The sequence below is a fragment of the Rhinopithecus roxellana genome, chromosome 21 (assembly GCF_007565055.1).
Source record: "Rhinopithecus roxellana isolate Shanxi Qingling chromosome 21, ASM756505v1, whole genome shotgun sequence".
NCBI lineage: Eukaryota > Metazoa > Chordata > Mammalia > Primates > Cercopithecidae > Rhinopithecus > Rhinopithecus roxellana.
This window is the reverse complement of record NC_044569.1, coordinates 73,596,092-73,618,455: the sequence shown is the minus strand read 5'-3', so window position 1 is coordinate 73,618,455 and position 22,364 is coordinate 73,596,092. Positions and strand designations below refer to the sequence as shown.

At 38.0% G+C, this 22,364-nt stretch overlaps 1 protein-coding gene and 1 long non-coding RNA gene across 2 annotated transcripts in view; one reads left to right on the top strand and one right to left on the bottom strand.

The window, feature by feature from the left end:
- The window catches only part of CHST9 (carbohydrate sulfotransferase 9), a 272,442-nt gene that overhangs the window by 143,625 nt on the left and 106,453 nt on the right, over positions 1-22,364 (top strand). The window contains exon 4 of the mRNA XM_010380742.2: positions 12,808-12,849. Within this exon, the coding sequence (XP_010379044.1) occupies positions 12,808-12,849 (42 nt within the window). The remainder of the gene's footprint in view (positions 1-12,807; positions 12,850-22,364) is intronic.
- Positions 1-22,364, bottom strand: part of LOC104676056 — a 268,747-nt gene that overhangs the window by 149,024 nt on the left and 97,359 nt on the right. The window lies entirely within an intron of this gene.

Sequence of the window (22,364 nt, the reverse complement as noted above, 5' to 3'; positions counted from 1 at the left end):
TTTAGACAAGCAAGAGATATTAATTTCTTTTTTTAATTGTCCATCCTTCTTTCTTTCCTGAAACTGGAGATAGAAAGGTGGAAGTCCAGTTATCCTCAGCCTCGAGACTTACCTATGAAGCAGAACTCTTGCTTCTTCCATGTCCCATGGGAAGAGCTGATGCACCTTGCTCTCTTTTTTTAAATTTTTGAATTTTTAAATTTTTATTTATTTATTTATTTATTGTATTGTAATTATACTTTAAGTTCAAGGGTACATGTGCACAACGTGCAGGTTTGTTACATATGTATACATGTGTCATGTTGGTGTGCTGCACCCATGAACGCATTATTTACATTAGGTATATCTCCTAATGCTATCCCTCCCTCCTCCCCACAATAGGCCCCGGTGTGTGATGTTCCCCTTCCTGTGTCCAAGTGATCTCATTGTTCAGTTCCCACCTATGAGTGAGAACATGCCGTATTTGGTTTTCTGTTCTTGCGATAGTTTGCTGAGAATGATGCTTTCCAGCTGCATCCATGTCCCTACAAAGGACATGAACTCATCCTTTTCTATGGCTGCATAGTATTCCATGGTGTATATGACCTTGCTCTCTTTTCACCAACCTGAATCATCCAGTGTCTGTATTTGTTCTGCATTCAAAATATCATATGTACCGTTACACTTGGAAAATGGATGTGTACTTTTGAATTTGGCACATGAATGTAGATTATATATATATATATATATAGCATTTTAAATATTTTTATTTTTTTCCAAATTTATTGAGGTATAATTGACAAAATTATATATAGTTAAGGTATACAATTTGATGTTTTGATATATGCATACATTGTTAAATAATCACCATTATCACACTAATTAACATATCTGTCGCGTCACATATTTACTTTTTGCGTGTGTGTGTGTTGAGAACACTTATGATCTACCCTCAGCAAATTTTGAATTTTACAACCCAGTATTGTCAACTACAGTCACCATGCTCTACATTGTACCTCTAGAACACAGGAAGGGGAACATCACACACAGGGGCCTATTGTGGGGAGGGGAGAGGAGGAAGGGATAGCATTGGGAGATATACCCAATGTAAATAACGAGTTAATGGGTGCAGCACACCAACATGGCACATGTATGCATATATAACAAACCTGCACATTGTGCACATGCACCTTAGAACGTAAAGTGTAATAATAATACAAAATAAATAAATAAATATAATTATGAACTCATAATTATATCTATGAGTTCAACAATTTTAGATTCTACATATAATTAAGATTACATAGAATTTGTCTTTCTGCCTCTGGCTTATTTTACTGAGCATAATGTCCTCCAAGTCCATCCACGTCATCACAAATGGCAGGATTTTCTTTTTTTGAGGCTATATAATCTTTTATGTGTGCATTATATGTAATGCATTATATATTATATGTGCACATACATAATACATATACATATATAAAATGTATATATGTGCCCATGTAAACAATGGAATACACACACACTCCCCTCACATTTTCTTTATCCATTTATCTGTTGGTAGACATTTAGGTTGTTTCCATATCCTGGCTATTTTGAATAATGCTGCAATTATATAAGAAATGCATACAACCTAATAGCAAAAAAAACAGCAGAAACCATGATTTAAAAATGGGCAAAGACCCTGAATAGCCATTGCTCAAAAGAATGCGTACAAATGGCCAATAGGTATATGAAAATGTATTCAACATCACTAATCATCAGGGAAATGCAAATCAAAACGACAGTGGCATATTAGCTCACACTTATCAGAATGGCTATCATCAAAAAGAGAAAAGATCACACGTGTTGGCAAGGATGTGGAGAAAAGGGAATCCTAATACACTGTTGGTGATCATGTAAATTAGCACATCCATTGTAGAAAACCATATGGAAATTCCTTAAAAAATTAAAAATGAGCTACTTTATCATCCAGCAATCCCATTTCTGGGTATATATAGCCAAAAGACTTGAATTCAGCATCTCAAAGAGATATATTAAACTGTTTTTCTCTAACTTTAAATAACCTGATTCAGTAAGCCTATATTTTTCTATTTTAAGTAGCAAAGCTTTCAACTTTTTCAACTTTCAAATTTTTTAATTAAAAAAGAACACATACATTCATCAGTCTATGGTAATTATCCCATCAGAAGAGATCAAATTAAATTCTGGGGAGTTGTACACGGGTATCACATTAGCCAGAATGGGAGAGGAAGACGTCTCTGAGGAGGAGGCATTTGAGCTAAATCCTGAGTGATATGAAGGAACCAGCCTTGAGCAGATCTGAGAGAAGAGTGCAAAGGCCCTGAGGCAGGGCAAGCTTGATGGGTTGAGGAAGAAGAAAGTTGGTGTGGCTGGAGCATGGTGAGCAAGGGTGAACGTGTAGCAGCATGCAGCTTACATGGGACCTTATAGACTGTGGGAAACAGTTTGGATTTTATGATCATTGCATTGAGAAAAAAATAAACACTGGAGAATTTTAAGCCAGGTAATGAGATTTTTTTAAGCTCTCTGATACAGGTGGGATTTTAGAAAAAAAGTGGAGATAGGGAGCCCATTTAAGAAAGCTGTTTAAGTAAACCAGGAGAAAAATGAAGTGGCCGAGACCAAGGTGGTTTCAGTAGAAATAATGAGATGCTGTCAGATTTAGGAAGGATTTTAGAAGTAAAACTGACAGCACATGCTGATAGAGTGGATGTGGAAGGATGCGAAAACAGAGATAAGGGATGACTCTAGGTTTAAGGTGAGAACAAGCTGGTGAATAATACTATTAGCTGAGATATGGCAGACACGAGAGGATCCATTTGGGGGGCTGAGGATAAAAGGAGATTTCTATTTTATTTATCTTAAATTTGAAATGACTGTTACCTACCAAAGCAATGATGTTTCTTGGATATCTACTGCAATTATCTAGGTTAGAAACAGGGAAGCAGTAGTGGGGATGGGGAAATGGGTGGATTTGAGAAATGTTTGAAGAAGGAATGAACAGGACCTGATTATCGATGACATGTAAGCAATGGAGGAATGCAAGAGGAATTCCAAGGCCCCTGATTTGAGTGACTGAGAGGTGGCACAGGAGCCGGAGCATGTCTGGAAGGGAAGAGGAGGACTTCATATTTAGATAGGCTCTGTTTTGGTGCTCATGGAAAACCTGAGGCCATGTGCTCTGGGCACATTCTTATTTGAACTCAGGTAAGAAATACAGTTCAGAAATTTAGAAGTCACCAGTATTAACAGTTGTCATTAGAGCCAACAAAATGAATGAGATTACCCAGAAAAGGCCCATAGCACAAACAAAACAAAAAGAGGCTTTATTTCAGATCGAAAGAAAAAGCTTGATGTGTGTCCTGCTGGCGAGCAAAGTAATCTTGAAAATGAGAGAGAAGGGAGGCAGTGACGCAAACATCCTTCCAAATCAGAGGCATTATTTTATCAGAAGTAGCTCCTCTTCAGCCAGGACCTGCAACAAGGAAATATTGGACGTAAGTGCAAGTCTCACATCCAAAGAGCACAACCTGCAACCGCAGAGCAGGGTGATAAAGAACTCAGCAACTGAGACTTGGATCTTGAACTGTGTGTGTGAAAAGGGTGGGGTAAAGGACGAATCACTGTATATCCAGATGATTATTTGGGTTGGGTGACTGTCTTCCAGACAGTTGAGGACAGCAGATGACAAACTGGAAGTAATAGGTACAAACCACGGTGACAGGGACTGATAGCAAGGGTGCTGGGCTGTTCAAAGAAACCTCGTTCTGACTCGAAGATGAATGAACACTCACTGCCCAACAGCTGCCTTTCTGAAATAATAGAAGGTCTGTGTCTGGGAGGAATTCTGGAGATTACATGGTGCTAATTTTTAATTTCACAAATGAATAAAGCCCTGGGACATTAATTTGTTAAAAGTCACACACCTGCTTTCAGGTAAAGTGTGCAATGATAGTGGAGGCATTCCTGTTGTACTCTGATACTGTTTATGGAGCTATTTTCAAAGGATATGAAACTAATTTTAAATATGCCTTTGGTGTGTTGCAAAGCTGTATCTACTCCTGGCGGAAGTCAGGTGTAAAGGGTGCAGGCTCTCGTTTCCAACTACCCAAACTAGAATCCTTGCTTGGTCCCTTATGAGTCCTATGACCTTCACCTTTCTCATCTTATATGTAAAATGGAGATAATAATCTTTTTATCTCATAGAGTTTTAATAAGGATTAAGTGAGATAGTATCTGCCAAGCCCTTGCCTACTGTCTACCTGGTGGCATGCTCACAATACATTTTAGCAATTTTTTGTTGCTTTTGGTAATTACTTAATATCACTTGGCTCTGTCTTTTAGCAGCTCAGCTGAAAATATTAATAACAAACCCCTAGGTGTGTTGTTCTGGCACAGAGTGTGCATAAAACAAATATTTGTTGAGCAAGTGACAAAAGAAGGAAGAAAAGAAGGAAGAAAGGGAAGGAGGGAGGCTGTACTGTTCAAAGATCTTTCTTCATTATCTGGCTCACATTCTGAAATGTGGAAATGTATCGGGTATTTTTATTAGTAGTATTACTCTTTTTCTGATCTATGAAACATGCAGTCAGCACTTTTGTCAAAGTAGAGGAAAGATCAAGAAGGAAGGTGTATGTCTGTGTGTTTTGAGCCCAGAGACACTGTCAGGGGTTTGCTATTGTTTCCACTGCTAAACTCCATCCCTGGACCTCTAAGGCTGCACATCCAGGGTGTTTCTGTGTGCTAGTCACAGGCTACAGAGCACAGAGACAAAGAGCCTTCCCTTAAGGAGCTTGCATGTGCTAGAGACAAGTGGCACAAAAGAATTTATAGAGCAACAGAAGCTTTGATAGATCGTATGGTGTAAAGGTTAGAAGCACAAACTATGGCCAGAGCACCAAGGTTTGGATCCAGCACTTGGCAAATGTGTGACCTAGACAAGTTATTGACCTCCCTGAGCCACATTTTCTCCTCTAAAGTAGGGACAGTGATGATGCATGCCTGGTGAGGTTAAGAGCAGATGAGTTCAAATATACACAAAGGGCTTGGCCTGGCATGCTGCTCGTGCCTGTGCTGTTGCCTTCCTCCCAATGCGCGATGCCTGCTGTAGTTCAGAGGACAGCCACTCTGAAACTGAGAGGAGAAACCATCTTAGATCTTGAAGAAGCTATATGAATTTTTCAAACAGAAGGATGAGAGCTGTTTCAGGCTTGGGATTGGAAGTGGCCTATTCAGGGGACTTTCAGAATTTGTAGAGGAGAATTCCGAGTTACACAGGGAAGCAGAGATTGTATTTAATGCAGTTATACTGGATCCTGTAACAGTGAAAGGAAAAGCAAGGTTTTTGGAGAGGAGTTTAGCATAGGAAAAACAATTTGTAAAACAATTCATTGGATAAATTAAGATGAAAATGGAAGCTAAAGCCAGGGATACCAGCTTGGAGAGAGTTGTAATAGTCTAGACTTTGATGTGCTAAGGGCCTTGGCCAGAATCCTGCAGTGTTCAAAAGCTAAAAAGAATGATTATGAGATATAGAAAGAAAGGATCAAAAGGTGGCTGGAAGCAAGTGTTGAGGAGAGGAGATGGTGGGGGAAGATGTCAAAGCTGCATGCCTGAATGGCAGGAAGAAGTGTCCATATAATAGACACTTGTGCAAGTTCAGAGGGGTGGGTGGTTTGGGGAAAAGGATTACAAGTTCATTCAAGTCCAGCTGCAGTTGATGCAACAATGGGACACTGATGCAGAAGCTAGAATTTGAAGAAGCAGAATTGAAGTTCAGGAGAGGTCAAAGCAAAGATTGTATAAACATTTGGAACTGAATCAAGTACAGGTGAGAGTGAAATAATTGAGAGAGAGAAATAGTATGGCAAGATGAAGGCGGACTGCCATGCCAGCCAGTAAGCTCACCATACTTGGGAAACTATTGTGAGAATTACATGAGGTAACACATATGAGAGCACTTACGGGATGGGGGTGGGGTGGACTATTAAATACAATGTAAACAGAAAAACTTGATGATTGCACGATAATGAAGAGATTGTTTGTTTGCTTGTTTGTTTTTGCCCTATTTCCTAGAATCTCAAGGCTGAAGTGGACATTAAAGCTTTGTATAGGTGAAGGTGAGGGAATGAGGGCTCAGAAAAGCTGAATGAATGGGTTTCCCATGAGATCACTGAAGAAGCAGGCCTGGGCTCAGGCCCTCCACCCCTTTTCAGTGCTATTCTCACTTTAGAGGCTGCCTCTTGAGCTAGTCCTGTCTCTCAGACGCTCCCCGAATAGGATTCGATTTGCACTCTATTTTATACAAAGCGTGCTCTAAAGTGCTGGATTCTCCAGCACAGGGGGCCTGGCACACGGACAAGCACACCCGGCAGCCAGCAGTGCACAGGAAGCTGCCTCCGCACAGGTGCGGCTTTATGCAGGGCGTCCTGAAAAGAAGCACTTATTTCAGACACTGACCTTGCGTCTCCCCGTCTTTTAAATTTGTGTTTCCTTTTAGTTAATTAACTGATTTTACAATCTTTAAATCATGAAATAAGCCATCTACTCATATACTCTTTACTTGTTTACTCATGTTAATCAAATCATTAATCCATGACTTGTAATCTCCTTCCAAAAAGATATTCAAATTTTATAAAAAGAAAGTTTTCAATCTCAACCACAATACAGCCACATCGTGGCAAAAATTAATTTTACAACCAGATCAGTTAAAAACTAAACAGCTATTTTTGAAAGTCCGTAAAAATGATGTCCCATGTACAGACATTTTGAACAATTTAACATAATTTTATTGAAGGGATAGCCATTTGAGAGCTTGACCTTTTTATGAATTCCTAGTGAAGTCATAGAAATCTGAATACCTTTTAAATTTTCTTCTTGAAGGAAATGACTTGGGAAGTGCCAAAGAAAGAAACAGAGAAAGCATTTAACCTAAACTGAAATCACTAATACTTAATGGGAAAACATAATATTCTATTCTGAGGCATTTTAACATAGCTACTACAAAATCATCCTTACTAGGGGACTAGGAAGTTCTTCAAAACTGGTGCTTAAATAGTATTACCTAAAGAAAGGACTTGATGGAAATAGAACCTGTAAAGGCCAAAGATTAGAAAAAGGTGTATGATGAGATTCAAGTTACAATCAGCCCTTTATGTATGTTGGTTTCTGCATCCATGGATACCACCAAACATGGATTTAACATATTTGGGGGAGAAAACATGGTTGCATCTGTACTCAGTAACTGCAGACTCTTTTCTTGTCATTATTTTGTAAACAATACAGTATCACTACTATGTACATAACGTCTACATTGTATTAGGTATTATAAATACTCCAGAGATGATTTGAAGTATATGGCAGAATGTGCTTAGGTGATGTGCACATATTGTATATCAAGGACTTGAGCATTCACAGGTTTTGGTGTTTGCAGGGTGCCCCAGAACAATCCATCACAGACACCAAGGGACAACTGTACTTCATTTGAATTGCTATATTTGGTCACAAATTTCCTTAAGCTTTATCCCACCCTTGGTTCCCCATGGGACCACTGAGTCATGGGTTCTTCTGTGTTGTTATTGTTTGCTGGAGAGACCCGATGCCCTTCCAAGATTTCTTCAATTTTAGAGTTAGAAAAACCAGTTCTACTAGCAAAATTTGTATGCTGAAACCCCTTTTGTTTTGAACCAGTGAGGTACGAAGTCAAGAAATACATGGATTGACTCAAGGAAAACAGAATCATAGTGCTCCTCTTTTGCAAGAATAGTCTTTTTTTCTAAGTCTATTTCATCACTTTGTGGTTTCTTCTATCTTCTTTCGCTCTGTTCTCCTGCTGACCAGAGAACTGTCTTGAGCTCCCTTTCTGGTCTGCAGCAGCACACCCAACCCACCACAGTCATCTCTGTTCTAAGGCATAATGGAGGTAGCAAAAGAATTCTATACTTGGCTGCCAAATTCAGGCATCAAATTCCAGTTCCACCACTAGTTTTGCAATCTTGGGTAGGACACCTAAACTCATTCTCCTCCTCCTCGTCCTTCCATTTTAAACTTTTTAATAATTTTATCAAAGTAATGCATTTTATGAAATGCATACATAGGTAAAGTATAAAATACAGTAGAAGTTACTTTTACTGGCCTCTTAAGTGATCTGCCTGATTAAGCAACTCTCTCCATTCCCTCAATATATCCTACCGACTGATGCTGACAGCCAGCTCAGGACGGATGCCCTCTAGCCCTCCAGTAAACTCCTGATCCCTCCTGTGAAGTGTATGTGGACCAAGAGTCAGTGGTGTTTGTCCCCAGATCCGCTGTGCCAGTTTTACTCATTCATATAATTATTCAATGATAATTATGTAACCAGTGACATATGGGTGTGTAAAAGAGAATTGCTATTTCTAGTAAAATGTTTTGTAAAGACTCAATAAAGTTGAGTTACTAAAAATGAAAGGCTATAGGTCAGGTGCAGTGGCTCACACCTGTAATCCCAGCACTTTGGGAGGCCGAGGCGGGAGGATCACGAGGTCAAGAGTTCAAGACTAGCCTGACCAACATGGTGAAAATCCATCTCTACTAAAAATACAAAAATTAACTGGACATAGTGGCACAAGCCTGTAATCCCAGATACTCAGGAGGCTGAGGCAGGAGAATCGCTTGAACCCGAGAGGTAGAGGTTACAGAGGGCGGAGGTTGCAGTGAGCCGAGATCATGCTACTGCACTCCTGCCTAGACGACAGAGCAAGACTCTGCCTCAAAAAAATACAAAATAAAATAAAATAAAGGCTACAGAATTATATGTGAGCAAGATAATGGTAAAATGTTGGGTAAAAACTTAAATCTAAAAGGATTCTGCTTTGTGCCTTTTTTAATCTAATGAAACAGAAACTGAGAAATATAGATGATGATTATGGGTGTAGTTTATGTAAGAAAATGCAGAACTGGAAACATGGCTATATTCTATATGTGGAAATCCTGGCAGTATTTCCAGGGGATTCTTATGATACTAAGTTCACATAACACACTTAGCAGCATGTCTGATATTTAATAAGCATTCAATCCATGTTAGCTGTTACTGTGGTTATTATTCATTTAATAATTGTGCATCCAGGCAATTTTAAAAGAAAAGATAAAACAAAAGGCAAGGTGAGACCAAATCAACATTTCAAAAGAAAATATTGGGATAAACTTTTAAACCCAGCAACCAAAGGACCTAAACTTCACTGTGATGACTTTTTTCTTTGCATCCAAATATCTGTGTGTAAAATTAAGAGGATATTGATGATCAAATATCTATAAAGTTTAGCTGGAAAAACAAATCCTGGTTCATTATTGAAAATAAGGCCTTGGCATTCCAAATGTAACCTTATTTCAATTTTAACAACAAACTGCCACATAGCCTTAGGAAGCTCTCTAACCTTTTCCTATCCGTGTATTCTCAGTTAGATAAGGATGATGACAAACAACTAAATTAATTTATCACATGGCCAGAAGAATTATTTTGACTTCTTTGAGAAAAGTACACTATGGTTGTATTTGTGTTCTCTCACTTGAGTGTGAGCTCTGCCTGGCTCAGTGCTGCATGAGGCTCTAACCCTCAGGATAAGGATCAGTGAAATGCTAATTTTTTAAAAAATTAAATTTTCATCAAAGCTCTAGACCTATTCACTTATTATGATGTTTGTGTCAAGTTTCAACAGGTAAAACATGCTTCACCACAAAAAATAACAATGATCAGAATAAGTTATGGGATGAAAGGGAAAGATCCTATTTTATTCGATTATCTGTACGACTAAATTAAGTTTTAATTATTTTTCAATCTTGTAAAGGCAATATAAGAACAGATATACTGGATGTGAGATTTAAACTCATTAATTTTAGTGGCTCTGGCCAAACCCAATTAATTTATGTTTGTGAAGCAATCCCCATTGTTGGGGTTTCAAGTTATTTTCACAGTTGACCGTGGAAGAACATGCATAGCTATTCAGTACGTGATCTTGTAGCTAGTCTATATTGATTGTGTGGACTAAGCCCAACATCCTACATATTTATTACATACAAATGTAGAGAAAATAACAATGATTTAAAAGATATAGTTAAAGCCTTTAAAGAGCTATATATTCTATTACTGAGAGGTGGGAGAGGATACTTTTCCTTAGAAGACAATTCAAAAGATAAAAAATAAATTGTATTTATTTCTCTATCATTTAATCGATCCTTAAAGAAATAGCTCTTTCAAAAATTTAGATTAATTCAATATATATGCATAAGACTAAACTAGGCTCAGAGAAGTTAAAATCAGGAACCAGACTGGATCATCCCAGTGTTCAATGAATTTGCTATGGTCGGGGAGAAAGGCATTCATCTAGCTAGTATATTTCCATCCACGATGTGTGGAGGGACAAACTAGACCAGGGAAGAATTACCAGTCCCTGAATGTACTCTCATCGTAATGCCCAAATATCAGGTTTCCAGACACCCTTAAGAAATTGCCAGATTTGCACAACCTTCATATTTGAGCCATCATGGAGATGGAGGAAAGAGCCTGTCATGTCCACAGTTTTTAAGGAAATGACTTGATTGTTATAAGTCAGATAGCTTAAAAGCAATGTCTGATGAGAACAACCTCTCATACAATCAATCAATAAGCAACTTACCAGAATATTGTAGGATATAAAGGAGCAGACACACGTGACTTTTTGAATAACCAGTTTTTCCACACCAATTTAACTTTCTTCCTTGATTCAGTGACAGCCTACATAAATAATGATAATATGCTAGATAAAATCAATTTTGTATGGAGGAAGATTTTGAGTTCTAGTCTAAACAATATTCTTATCACCAAGCCATGACAGTGTGACCTTACCTTAATCATGCTACCATTACCTGGGTGAACAGGTAACTATAGAGTTGCAATTACCATAAAGTGGGTGGGAGCAATGCATTACATATCCAGGTCCAGCCCCTGGGGATCAGTTGTACTGAAGGACCTGTAACTTACTGATGAGCTATATGACTCATAAATACCTGCCTCCAAAATGCAAATATTACTAAATCAAGTAGAATGGACAGTACCTTACACCAGGAAGTTCATAACAAGACAATTGAAAATACCTTTGTATATATGCTTTAAATCATTCTAAAAACAGAATAGCATATCATTGATGCAAGTGTAAACTGGTATTTTTTTGGCACACGTGAAATTTGCTAAAAAGTAATTTAAAAGACAAGTGCCAATAAGATTTTTATTTCAATCAGGGTTAGCAAAGCAACATTATAAATGAATCATACTGAGACTAGGTGATTTAAATGGGGCAGGCTAGAAGGACAGATGATTAATCCTACCATTTCTTAAGCCACACCATCCTTTAGTACTTAGTCACGTTTCAGTCAACATATTTTGAAAGATTTTTTTAAAAGGCATGCAGAGAGCAAAACATTACATACATATTTATAAAATATAGAATAGAATATATTAATATATAAGATATAAGTAAATGTATTATAAAATATATATTTCATTATATATTATATAAAATATATATTTCATTATATATTGTATAAAATATATATTTCATTATATATTGTATAAAATATATATTTCATTATATATTGTATAAAATATATATTTCATTATATATTGTATAAAATATATATTTCATTATATATTGTATAAAATATATATTTCATTATATATTGTATAAAATATATATTTCATTATATATTGTATAAAATATATATTTCATTATATATTGTATAAAATATATATTTCATTATATATTGTATAAAATATATATTTCATTATATATTGTATAAAATATATATTTCATTATATATTGTATAAAATATATGGTATGACATAAGTATATATGTTATATGTTGTATTATATATAATATATATTATATATATATAATGTTTTTTAAGGAAAGAAATGGAACCATGTAACCCAAAAAGCCAAAAACTAAGTAGTCATATAATTACATTCTTACTGCTCTGTAAGTTTCTTCTCAGAAGGAGCTGAGGCTCTCCTCTCCCCATAGGTGACTGAGCAAGAAGAAATATACTATGTTACAATAGGCCAACTTCATGTGGCAGAAAGAGGCCCTTTGTAATCACCATGAAAAATCACTGGTTCAAGGAAAACCTTAAGATTTTCTTTCTTACAGCTGTTTACTACAGAATAAACTATCATTAGTTCTGGATAATTTAAATATCCATGGGTTGCTTGCCTCAGAGCCATCTTCTTTTGTCCTAGCTTTCAGTTCATTTACTCTTCCAAGCTTCCCAAACTAAAGCATCCAATAGTGGACCACTAATACTCAATGCCAGGAGCTGCACATGACATCTCTATCTCAGTTTCACCTGAAGACATCGAGCCCAAGTACTCAATTTTGCACAACGATTTTATTAATAAGTGAAAATATTATTGTATATTAGCACATTGATCTGTGATGGGGTGGAATGCTGAGAATCAAAGGAAATTGTCTTCATTGTGATGGTCGTTTTCCAATGCTCCCCAGCCCCCAGTCCCTAGCTCCATTTCCCTGCCACAGAGAGCACAGGCTTAAAGCCCAAACTTTTCCATAGCAAATTTTCATGGTAATGCCAGGTTTCCTAATAAGTGACACCAAGCTTAATCAGGCCAGAAACACAGAGGATGACACATTTTATTTCATGGCCCTCTCCCTTCCCATGATTTTCCTTGTTACAAATAAAATATTAGAGACTTTGAGGCATCTTTGTGTAGAAAGTTTTATAAATGTCTTTGGATGTGATGGTAATATATGAATTTCTTTCCTCTTCTTTTTCAGGATGGGGACCAATGAAATACTTACAGCCTGTACCCAGAATCAGTGAGTAACTTCCTCATAATGTTTGAGTCTTGGGTAGTTATAGGTAAGCAGAGCAACAACTAGAATATCTGAAAGCCTCAGAGTGTTGCTGTTAAGCACCTGTTCTGGTGATGATAGCCATCCCTAGAAAGCACAGCCTAGGCGGCATTGTTGGAGGCATAAAGTCTTGGAGGGTAGGGAGAAAAGCAAGCAAACCATGACCCTTGTCCTCAAGGGATTTACAAAGGAAACTAAAGGCTCTGAAGACTGATTTCAGTTATACATAGGTTGGTGTTTACCTTATTTGAAAAAGTTTACATACTTTTTAATTTTTCTTTTAAAAGTATTTAACACTTTCCTGGCAAATTGCACTATAGTCTATTTTTTTTAAATGTCTTCCTCTATGAATAGAGTAAAACCTCATTAATTCAGATATTGCCAATACACAATTCTTGACAATTTGATCTAGACTAAGCTGAAATTTAGCTTTCAATTGTCTGCAAGGAATGGATTTGCTAAGTGAAATGGAATATTTGTAACCCATGTAAAAAGAATACATTGTTTTCATGGCCTTAGCATACAGTGGTCTTTAGGCAAAAAGATTCAGCTGTAAAATGAGGATTATTAAGGTCATGAAGTAGATGTCCCCTTAGACTTTATTAGCAGGTAATAGTATTGAAAGTAATAAAACAATGTTGCTTTCAGTGAATTCTGACTTCCATAATTCAGGCTAGATCTTCCTCTCCTCCTTTCCATACTAATTATTGTAATCTAATGAGGTTTACTATTGTGTAATATGTGGATGAAAGCATTTAGTAAGAGAAGATTATCAATTCCTATTATCTTAAAAGTTTATAAATATAAATTCTAATTTTGGGATGCATGTCTGTAATGTTGATCACCTAGATGACAGTAGTGTATTTACAAGAAAAATAATGTATTATTCCATTTTCTGTTTCATGATCTCACATGGCAGATAAAATTTTTTTTTCATTTAAACCTCAGCATTTTTGCAAAGCAAGCAAGTCAGATTCCTGGGGCAATAGCAAAGATTTGAGGTGAGGGAAAAAAACAAAATCAGGCCATGCCCTCCTAGGGGTATGTTGAAACATTGGAGTAGTAACTGAATCACCATGCATCCATTTAGTCCTTTATTCGTTCAACAGACACTTAGCCAAGGGCCATGCTTATTGCATCAAGGGATATAGAGATAAATAAAATTCCCTTTTTGTCTTCATTGTACTGGTAGCCCATAAGTTGAGACAGAGATGGAGACAAATGATTTTCTCATATGATAAGCAATGCGTTATCCCAAGAAACAAAGTACTTTGGGAATGCACAGAATACACCGTTAAATGTAACAGGAAGAGTTGGGGAAATATTCAGTCACAGTTATCATACTTGAACTGATTCTTAAAGAATGAATAGAATTTCTACCAGTAGAGAAAGGGAAGAACAGCATTTCATGCAGTACAAGCAAAAGCATGGAGACATCAAAGCACATGTACTACCCGAGTAAAACCACATATACTTAATTGTATAGAGCTGAGGGAATGTGGGAGTAGTGTATGGTCTATACATAAAAGTATATTACCAAGAAAAGATACCCTTTAAGTGGTCAAAAACAGCAATTGGAGTTTAGAGAGAGAAAGATTTGAGAGTCAGTTGCATAGAGAGTTGAAATGTGAAGAAATGGAAATAAGTAAGATCATTCACGGGCACAGGAGAGAACTTTTAGGAACACAGAATAGAATCAACTTCTTCCTGAGACAGGAGAAAACGAAGAGCAGGGAAAAAACTAAGATAAGTTTGAAGATGGATATAAAGAAATTTGAGGGAGTTTATGCCTGAAAGCTTCCATTTTCTTGCCACTATACTGTGAATAAGCATGGGATGCAGAATAGGAGAACACAAGTTCGAAACTCATTCAGCCACCCACAAACAACGCAACATGGGTAGGTCACATAACCCCTCTAAAACTTCCATTTTACCATCTGTGAAATGGAGATAATAATAACATGCAATTCATAGGTCAGAGAACTTCATAACACATGCGGAGGCACTTTATAAATTATAATGCACTTGGCCAGAACACATGCTGGGTGACCTCACTGAGCTCTTGTTTATGAAACAGGGACAAGCTGGGCATGGGCACATGTGCCTGTCATCCCAGCTACTCAGGAGGCTGAAGTAGGGGGATTGCTTGAGGCCAAGAGTTCAAGATTGTAGTGTGTGATGATTATTGTACCTGTAAACAGCCACTGCAGTCCACTCTGTGCAACACAGTGAGACCCTATCTCTAAAAAATCAAATAAAATAAGAATAACAGCACATAGCTTACATGGGTTACTAAGAGCATCAAAGATAAGGTATCCACCATGTGTGCTCTGTAGAAGGGAACTACTGGGTTACTGTCTTCTGTGAGTAAGAGCTTGTCTCTGGGGAAAGAGGAAAAAAATCTGCAATGGGGAAACAAGACAAGAAAGAGACATGGAAAAATATTTTTGAACAGAATTAAAAGCCTATCCTGAAAACATGAGTTTGCAGGTACAGCCACACCTATGTACTCTGGAGCAATCAAAATGAATGAGTTGATGGTCTAGAGCTGGGGTAGATCAAAGCAGGTATACTAGTGGCTGAGAGCAAGTGCCATCAAGGGGACAATTAGAAACGCTGGCCAATGCAGATCTCAGAAGTTTAGAGGCCCTGTTCTCTGGCCTCAGCATTTTGACAGAATGGCACCTTTCTATTCAGAGTCCTCAGCCTGTGATCCTATGACTTCTTGCTGTCAAGTAAGTGAGTGGCTTATGCAAAGGACTGAGCTGCCAGATGTCTCCAAGGTTATACGCTGTCACCATCAGCTAACCTCCATCCCTGATGCTACTGATCAGATTTAGGACAGTGGCTAGCCAGACCCCTGCCTGACCCTCCTACCTTCTCACCTCCCACCCTCGTCTCACATCCCAACTGCAGCCTATTCCCAGCCTCCCCTTCCACTTGAACTTTCATTCTTCCCTAGCACATAAGGTAGTAAAAAAGCTGTCCACCTCCTCTGAAATAGAAAGGTAAAGTTTCAGTCAACTATTAATAAAAAGGAGCCAGACTGCAAGCTACCTGCCCCTCACACGTTTAGCACCAAGTCTAAACCTCATTCCAGAATTTGCTGGTTGCAATAGGTAAGATTGCACTTCCTCCCATACTTGGAAGTGAGTTATCTCACCATCCACTAGGAAAATGTTCAGTGTCCTCTTAAAATGTTTAGTGAGCCTTGGGGACCCCAAGAGAGAGCTGCCAAGATCTATCTTGATAGTTACTAAACTTACCTCTGAGAGAGATTTGAATTGTTAGAGCTTTCATCCTCAATTTGCCAAATGGCAGTAATAAAGGAAATATAGGCTATATCTTGCACATTATTGACTCCTATTTTAATTAATGTAAGACACATTCCTCATTTGGGAGCATGGTTGATTCACTCAGCCAATGGTTATTCATTAAGGATATACCAAATGCAAGGTGCTAGCTCCTAGTCAAGATCTTTGGAGATAATGAATATAAACATCTCTCATGAATAATATTTGAAACATCCAGAAAAACCTATCCAATTAGACAAAATTCCAGGCTCCTGTGAAAAGGCAACTCCAAAGACTCATTAGGGGTTGAGGAACCCAGAGCATTTTCTTTTCTCTTCTCAGCCTTGGCTCCCAAAGCCCACTCTTCTGTGACTACCAACATGAATCACGTGAAATTCACCTCCAAGCGCCTTGCTTCCTGTCCATTTCTTTCAGTCCACTGTGGTAACCCGCTAATGTGGAGATTGCCCCATGACACATTAACACCCCCAACCCCACGGGTAGGCCTTCCCTACACAGCATGAACCACACTGAAGTGCAGCCCTGCCTTTCCCAGGGTGGGAAGCGCCAAGTAATGTGTCTGCTAATATGGTTTCAGACAGGGTGCTCTCTCCCATTCCACAAACGCACATCAGTCCTTTCTCCAAGGTGCTCTAATCTCCTAGTGTCATGCCAGCCAGCCCCCGCCACACCCCTGCCCAGTGCCCTCTTCAACTCCCATTTTTTTTCTGCCTGGTTTGTATGCAGTCTTCATTCTAGACCTGCTCAAGAAAGCAACTTATCTCATTAAACACAAATGCAAAGACAAACATCTATTCATTTTATTTCTTTGACCTTAATTACACCCTCCTCCTATTTCCTCCTGTAATCAACATGCCTCCCATTTCTGGGTTCTTTGTGTATGTTCTTTTTTACTCTTGTTTCTATCCTTTATATATCTCACAGATTTTAGTAACACTTGGAATATAGTCTTTTAGTTTATTTCTTAGAAGAACACAAGACTCACATCCATGCAGTGGCAAAGCCAACATTAGGGAGAGGTGTGCAGTGGCATGTCATTAACATGTTTTTCTCTTTTTTTTTTTTTTTTTTTTTTTTTTGCCATGTAATGAAACAGTGTTCAATTTGGACCAGTTCTGTGAGTCCTTGACAGCAAGAATATAGCCCAGACTAGCATCTCCGATTTGGAGATCTTGATAAATTTCAAAGCAGAATCTAAAACTTGACTCTTCTGACTCTGACTCCTATATGTCCCTAGGCCTCCACTTACAGGGACTGAAAGAAAATACTTTTCCTCTATTTTGTAAGTGGAGAGTAATTCAAAATCATTTCTTATGGTCATTGAACTGAGAAATGTTCCTTGGAATTTCATGAAGAATATCTTGAGGCAGGGTTTATGTACCAGCAAAAGGATACACATATTCAAGGGTAATACCTTTTTACATATTGATAGCATACTCTCTCCCCAGAGTAGAGGGCTGCTTTTGTGCCAAACTGCAGTGCCGTGTGATTTTAAAGCTAGAGTTAATCCTCACAGGCTACTGAGGGTCCACAAACCAGCACTTGGTGCTCTAGAGCTTTGCATTTGGTAGGCATGTTCTCCTGGGCACGGGTCCTGAAATGGGCTATTGTTTACCTGTACTCGGTGTCTTTGTCCTCATTTGGCAAAGGGAGGGAGGTACATCCTATTCACAAGCGCTGCAGATTGCAGAGATACAGTTCCCAAACATATGTCAAGACTCCAGCCCCGCACAGGGCATGACTCAGGGTATTTTCTGGGGCACATATTGCTAGGCCCTCTGCACTCAGTTTCTCCGGGGAATGAGACAAATTGAGAAGAAGGTGCTACGGTGTTAGAATCAAGGGTGGGGTTGTCATGAAGGATAGAGGGTAAAGAGGGCTGGTACCCATCTCATAAGTGTCGATATCTGGCAGGCCCACTCTCCTGCTCTCCTGCTTGCCTGGGGGCATGTTTCCCATTGTCAGCCTGAACATTCTTTTCTGTAAATCCAGGATTACCAAAGTTGGTAGGAAAGGATAGTTAGAGACTTTTCTGCAGCCTTCCTAAGCTTTTGTGAGAATTAAGCCTTACAAATCTTATAAGAATTGATGAACATGATGATATTTTTTAAAATTCAGTATAAATCTTCAGATTTGTAGCCTAACAATCTCAACTGAAAAGCCCTTATCCTGCTGGGGAAAGAAAAAGTACTGTTTGCCAGCCTTATCTACTGTCAGACCAAGCCTCAATTTTCCAACAGTTTGTACATTCTGCACACACTGGGGCTGTCCTTCTCACATGTATAAAAATAAACTGTGAAGTTGTTGGGTTGTTTTTTTTCCTTTTGTAAGGGAAAGGGCTGTATATGATTATTCTTGTATGAAAACAATTAGCAAAGAAAACGTGGCACCCTGCAGTTAATTTAGCTATTCTCTTAAATATTTTCCTGGTACCTGAATTACATGAACATAATATTTTAATAAGCTGGTCTGCAAGTATTTTTCTCCTTTTCATTGAGGTTTGGAGTAATCTAAAGGGTCAAGGTTTTCAATCTTTTTCTCTTGCATTAAAATGATCTGTCATTTCCATCGTGACAACACCCAAAAGTCAATTTTGGGGGCCTTGTTAAAGTGCCCCATAGAATAATTCAGTGGTGATGGAGATGGAGCTCTTCTCAAAGTGTAACTACTCCCCTTGCTGGCATAGTGTGGCAATGACATTCATCTCTGAAAATTTAATCTTGACTCTGGACAAGGCTTTTTGGTTTCAGTTTTTGTGATTCTTCATGTTTTTGAACTTCACAATAAATTGAGGCTTAATCTAAGGAAACTGATACTTGATAAACTAAGTTGTTAAATTTATAAAATACCAGAATTCTAAAAATGTTTCACAATGCCTAGAAAGTAGGGAAATATTCCAAATAATGTTCAGTAATACAATTTTAAACAAAATAATAGAATCTCTTAATTTTAAAATGATGTATAATTTACAGTAAAATGCACAAATCTTAAGTATCCTCTCAATCCAATAAGTTTTGAGAATTGTATACACCTGTATACCAGCCACCCAAAGTAAGGTATTGGATCTCACACCCTAAATAGTTTTCTCTTTGCCTTTTCTAGTCAATTCCAACTCAAAACCTCATCACCTACCTCCCTACCCTTCTTTTACCTTCTCCCTACTTCCCAGGAAACCACTTCCTATGTATTTCACCATAGTTTAGTTTGGCCTATTCTTGGACTTAATGTAAATGGAATCACACAGCATGTACTTTGCAAAGGCCCCTTTCACATGTCATATTTTTGAGATTGTTGCATATATCAGTCATTCCTTCCTTTTTTATTGATGTGTGATATTCCACTGTATGACTACATTACAAATTACTTATCCATTATTTTGTTTTTGACATTTTGATTGTTTCTAGTTTGGGGCTGTTATGAATAGGACTGCTATGGACATTTTTGTCCTGTTTGTGTTTATGTTTGTGAATATGATGTTCTTTGACTTATAACGGGGTTATGGCCCAAGAAGCCCATTATAAGTCAAAAATAACATATGTTGAAAATGCATTTAATACCCCGATAAACTCATAATAATGTCAAAAAAATCATAAGTTGACCATTGTAAGTCCAGATGCTCCTTGACCTACAGTGGAGTTATGTCCCAATAAACTCATGGTAAAGTCAAAAATCCTAAGTTGAACCATCATAAATCAAGGACTGCATATATATGTTTTTATTCCTGTTGAATAAATACCAAGGAGTGAAATTGCTAGACCATAGGTAAATGTCAGTTGGGAGTCTGTAGGAAACTCCCAACCAGCAATGTTGAAAGTTCCACCTTCTCTTCATCTTCATCAACCGTGAGTGTGAAATGGTGTCACTTGTGGATTTAATATGCGTATCTCTGGTGGCAAGTGATGTTGATTATCTTTTTATGTACTTGTGCCTGTTTGTATATTTTCTTTTTACAAAATCCCTGCTCAAGTTTTTTTCTCATTTTTATTGGATTGTTTGTCATTGATTCTAGGAGTTTTTCATATATTCTGGCTGGCAGTCCTTTGTCAGACACATGTATTATGAATGTTTTCCCAGTTTGTGTATTTGCCTATTTACTTTATTAAAAGTGCCTTTTGATGAGCAAAAAAATTTAATTTTCATAAAGAAAAATAAATTATTTTTCTCTATATGGCAAATAATTTTTAGTATCTTGTCTAAAAAATTTTACCCCAAGTTTGTGAAGGTATTCTGCTATAACTCAAAAAGTGGTGATAGCAACTTATAAAATTGGGAATAATATTAAGGAGAGTTTGCAGGTAGACAAAGAGGCATGTTTACAATGACTAAAACACATGGATGTCGCTACACTTTCATATTGTGATTAACCGTTAATTTTCCAATGTCTCCTTGGTTTATTCTCTTTTTTCTGAGAAATATAAAGTAGAAATAGAAATTTGAGTGTTCTGAAAATTGTCAGGCTTGAAGTACTAAAAAAAACTCAATGTGAGATTTGAATGTCCCATTTATGATAATGACTTTAGATAATGGTCTTTATATCACAAGTGATTTTATAGCATTATTCACTGTCTTTCAGCAAGGACTTCAGTTCCAGGGAGGCAGAACATACTATTTCTGTTCTTTATCCTTACCTTTGCAGTGAGAGGATGATGGTAAATTATCAAACTCTCCTAATAATATTATGTATTGCATACAGTGATTTAATACTGTAAATCAGTGTTTAAATAAAGTCTTTAATATCATACATGCATACTATATCTATCATCATAGATATATACATACACACACACTAAGGAGAGATTGATGTAGGTATAGCTATGTAAAACACCTTCATCACCTTTATTAAGATAATGTTCTAACACGACCTAGAGCTTAGGAAAGCTCTAACACTATTTCCTTTGATTAGTGTTTGTTGACCCATATTGTGCTAGGCACTGGATATACAGTGGTGAGCAAACGACCAGGTACCTGACCTCTGGGAGCTTACCGTCTGAGGGCAGAGTTAATCAAGTAAACAAAGATACCGTTTTTGATTTTGTTAGATTCTCTGCAGGGAAGCAACAGAGTGCTGTAAAGACAGGAACAGGGGCCTGCCTGTGCAAGTGGCATCTAGTCACAGACTTGGATCAAGAGGGACCCAGCAACGTAACCAGTGGAGAAGAGCACTCTGTGCAGGAAAAGCAAAAAAGATGAAATCCTTAGGCAGGTAAGAACCACGTGTTCTAGGCCAAGGTAACAGGAGAGGAGAGAAACGGGTAGAGGTAGGAGAGAGGCAGTGGCGAGCATGCTGGTCATGCTCAGGGGTGATAGCAATGCAGACTACTCTGCCTTTCAGCAGCTTATAAGCCAAGCCACACTCCTTACAAAAGAAGCATGAAGTGTTTATGGCCACAATAAGCCCAGAATTAATACTTTTGTTTAGAGTGCCCAAAAAGCAACTTACATTTATAAGTGGTGGCTGATAGCCCATGGCCGGATTGAGCGGGTCAGAATTCTCCAGCCAGGAGGTCTATAGAAGGGTGAGGCAGAAAGGGGGATGCTCATCAAGGGGGTTTGAATGTAGGATCCACATCAGGTACATGTGCATGCATATATTGAAGAAGTTTGTAGAGGGCCGCATGTCACATGATTAGGCGGAAGCAAAATCTTGAAATAATGTCCAGGACTTAGACTGAGACCTTCTGAGGGACCCAAATCTCACATACACCATCAATCTGAGGCAGGTAATATGGGGACCGCAGAGAAACAAGAAGCAGAGAATTCTACTAAAAAAGGGTTTTTAAGAATTCATAGAAATGATGCAGAGTGATAAAGGAAAAGAAGTTCTGAAACTATGTGTGGAATCCTCTACCCTTTGGTCAGTCTAGTCTATTGGAGTATAGGAACCCCTACATAACCCTCTCTGTGACTTTTGAATTTTTCAAGCCATTATTTCCTGCTATTAGGAAGTATGTACACATATGCTACCACGCATCCCTCCACAGAGTCGCCAGGAGGGACAGGGGTGGGTGTGACTGGAAGCTCCCAACAAGGCTGCAGATAGGCAAATGGATGAGCTGGGTGCAGAGTTTAAAGTCACTGTCCCCTCCTTGATTCCACGCCCTACACTGGCCAGGCAGCATCTGCCTTCCTCTTCTCAGGTCCATTCCCCTCACACTCTCCCAAGGA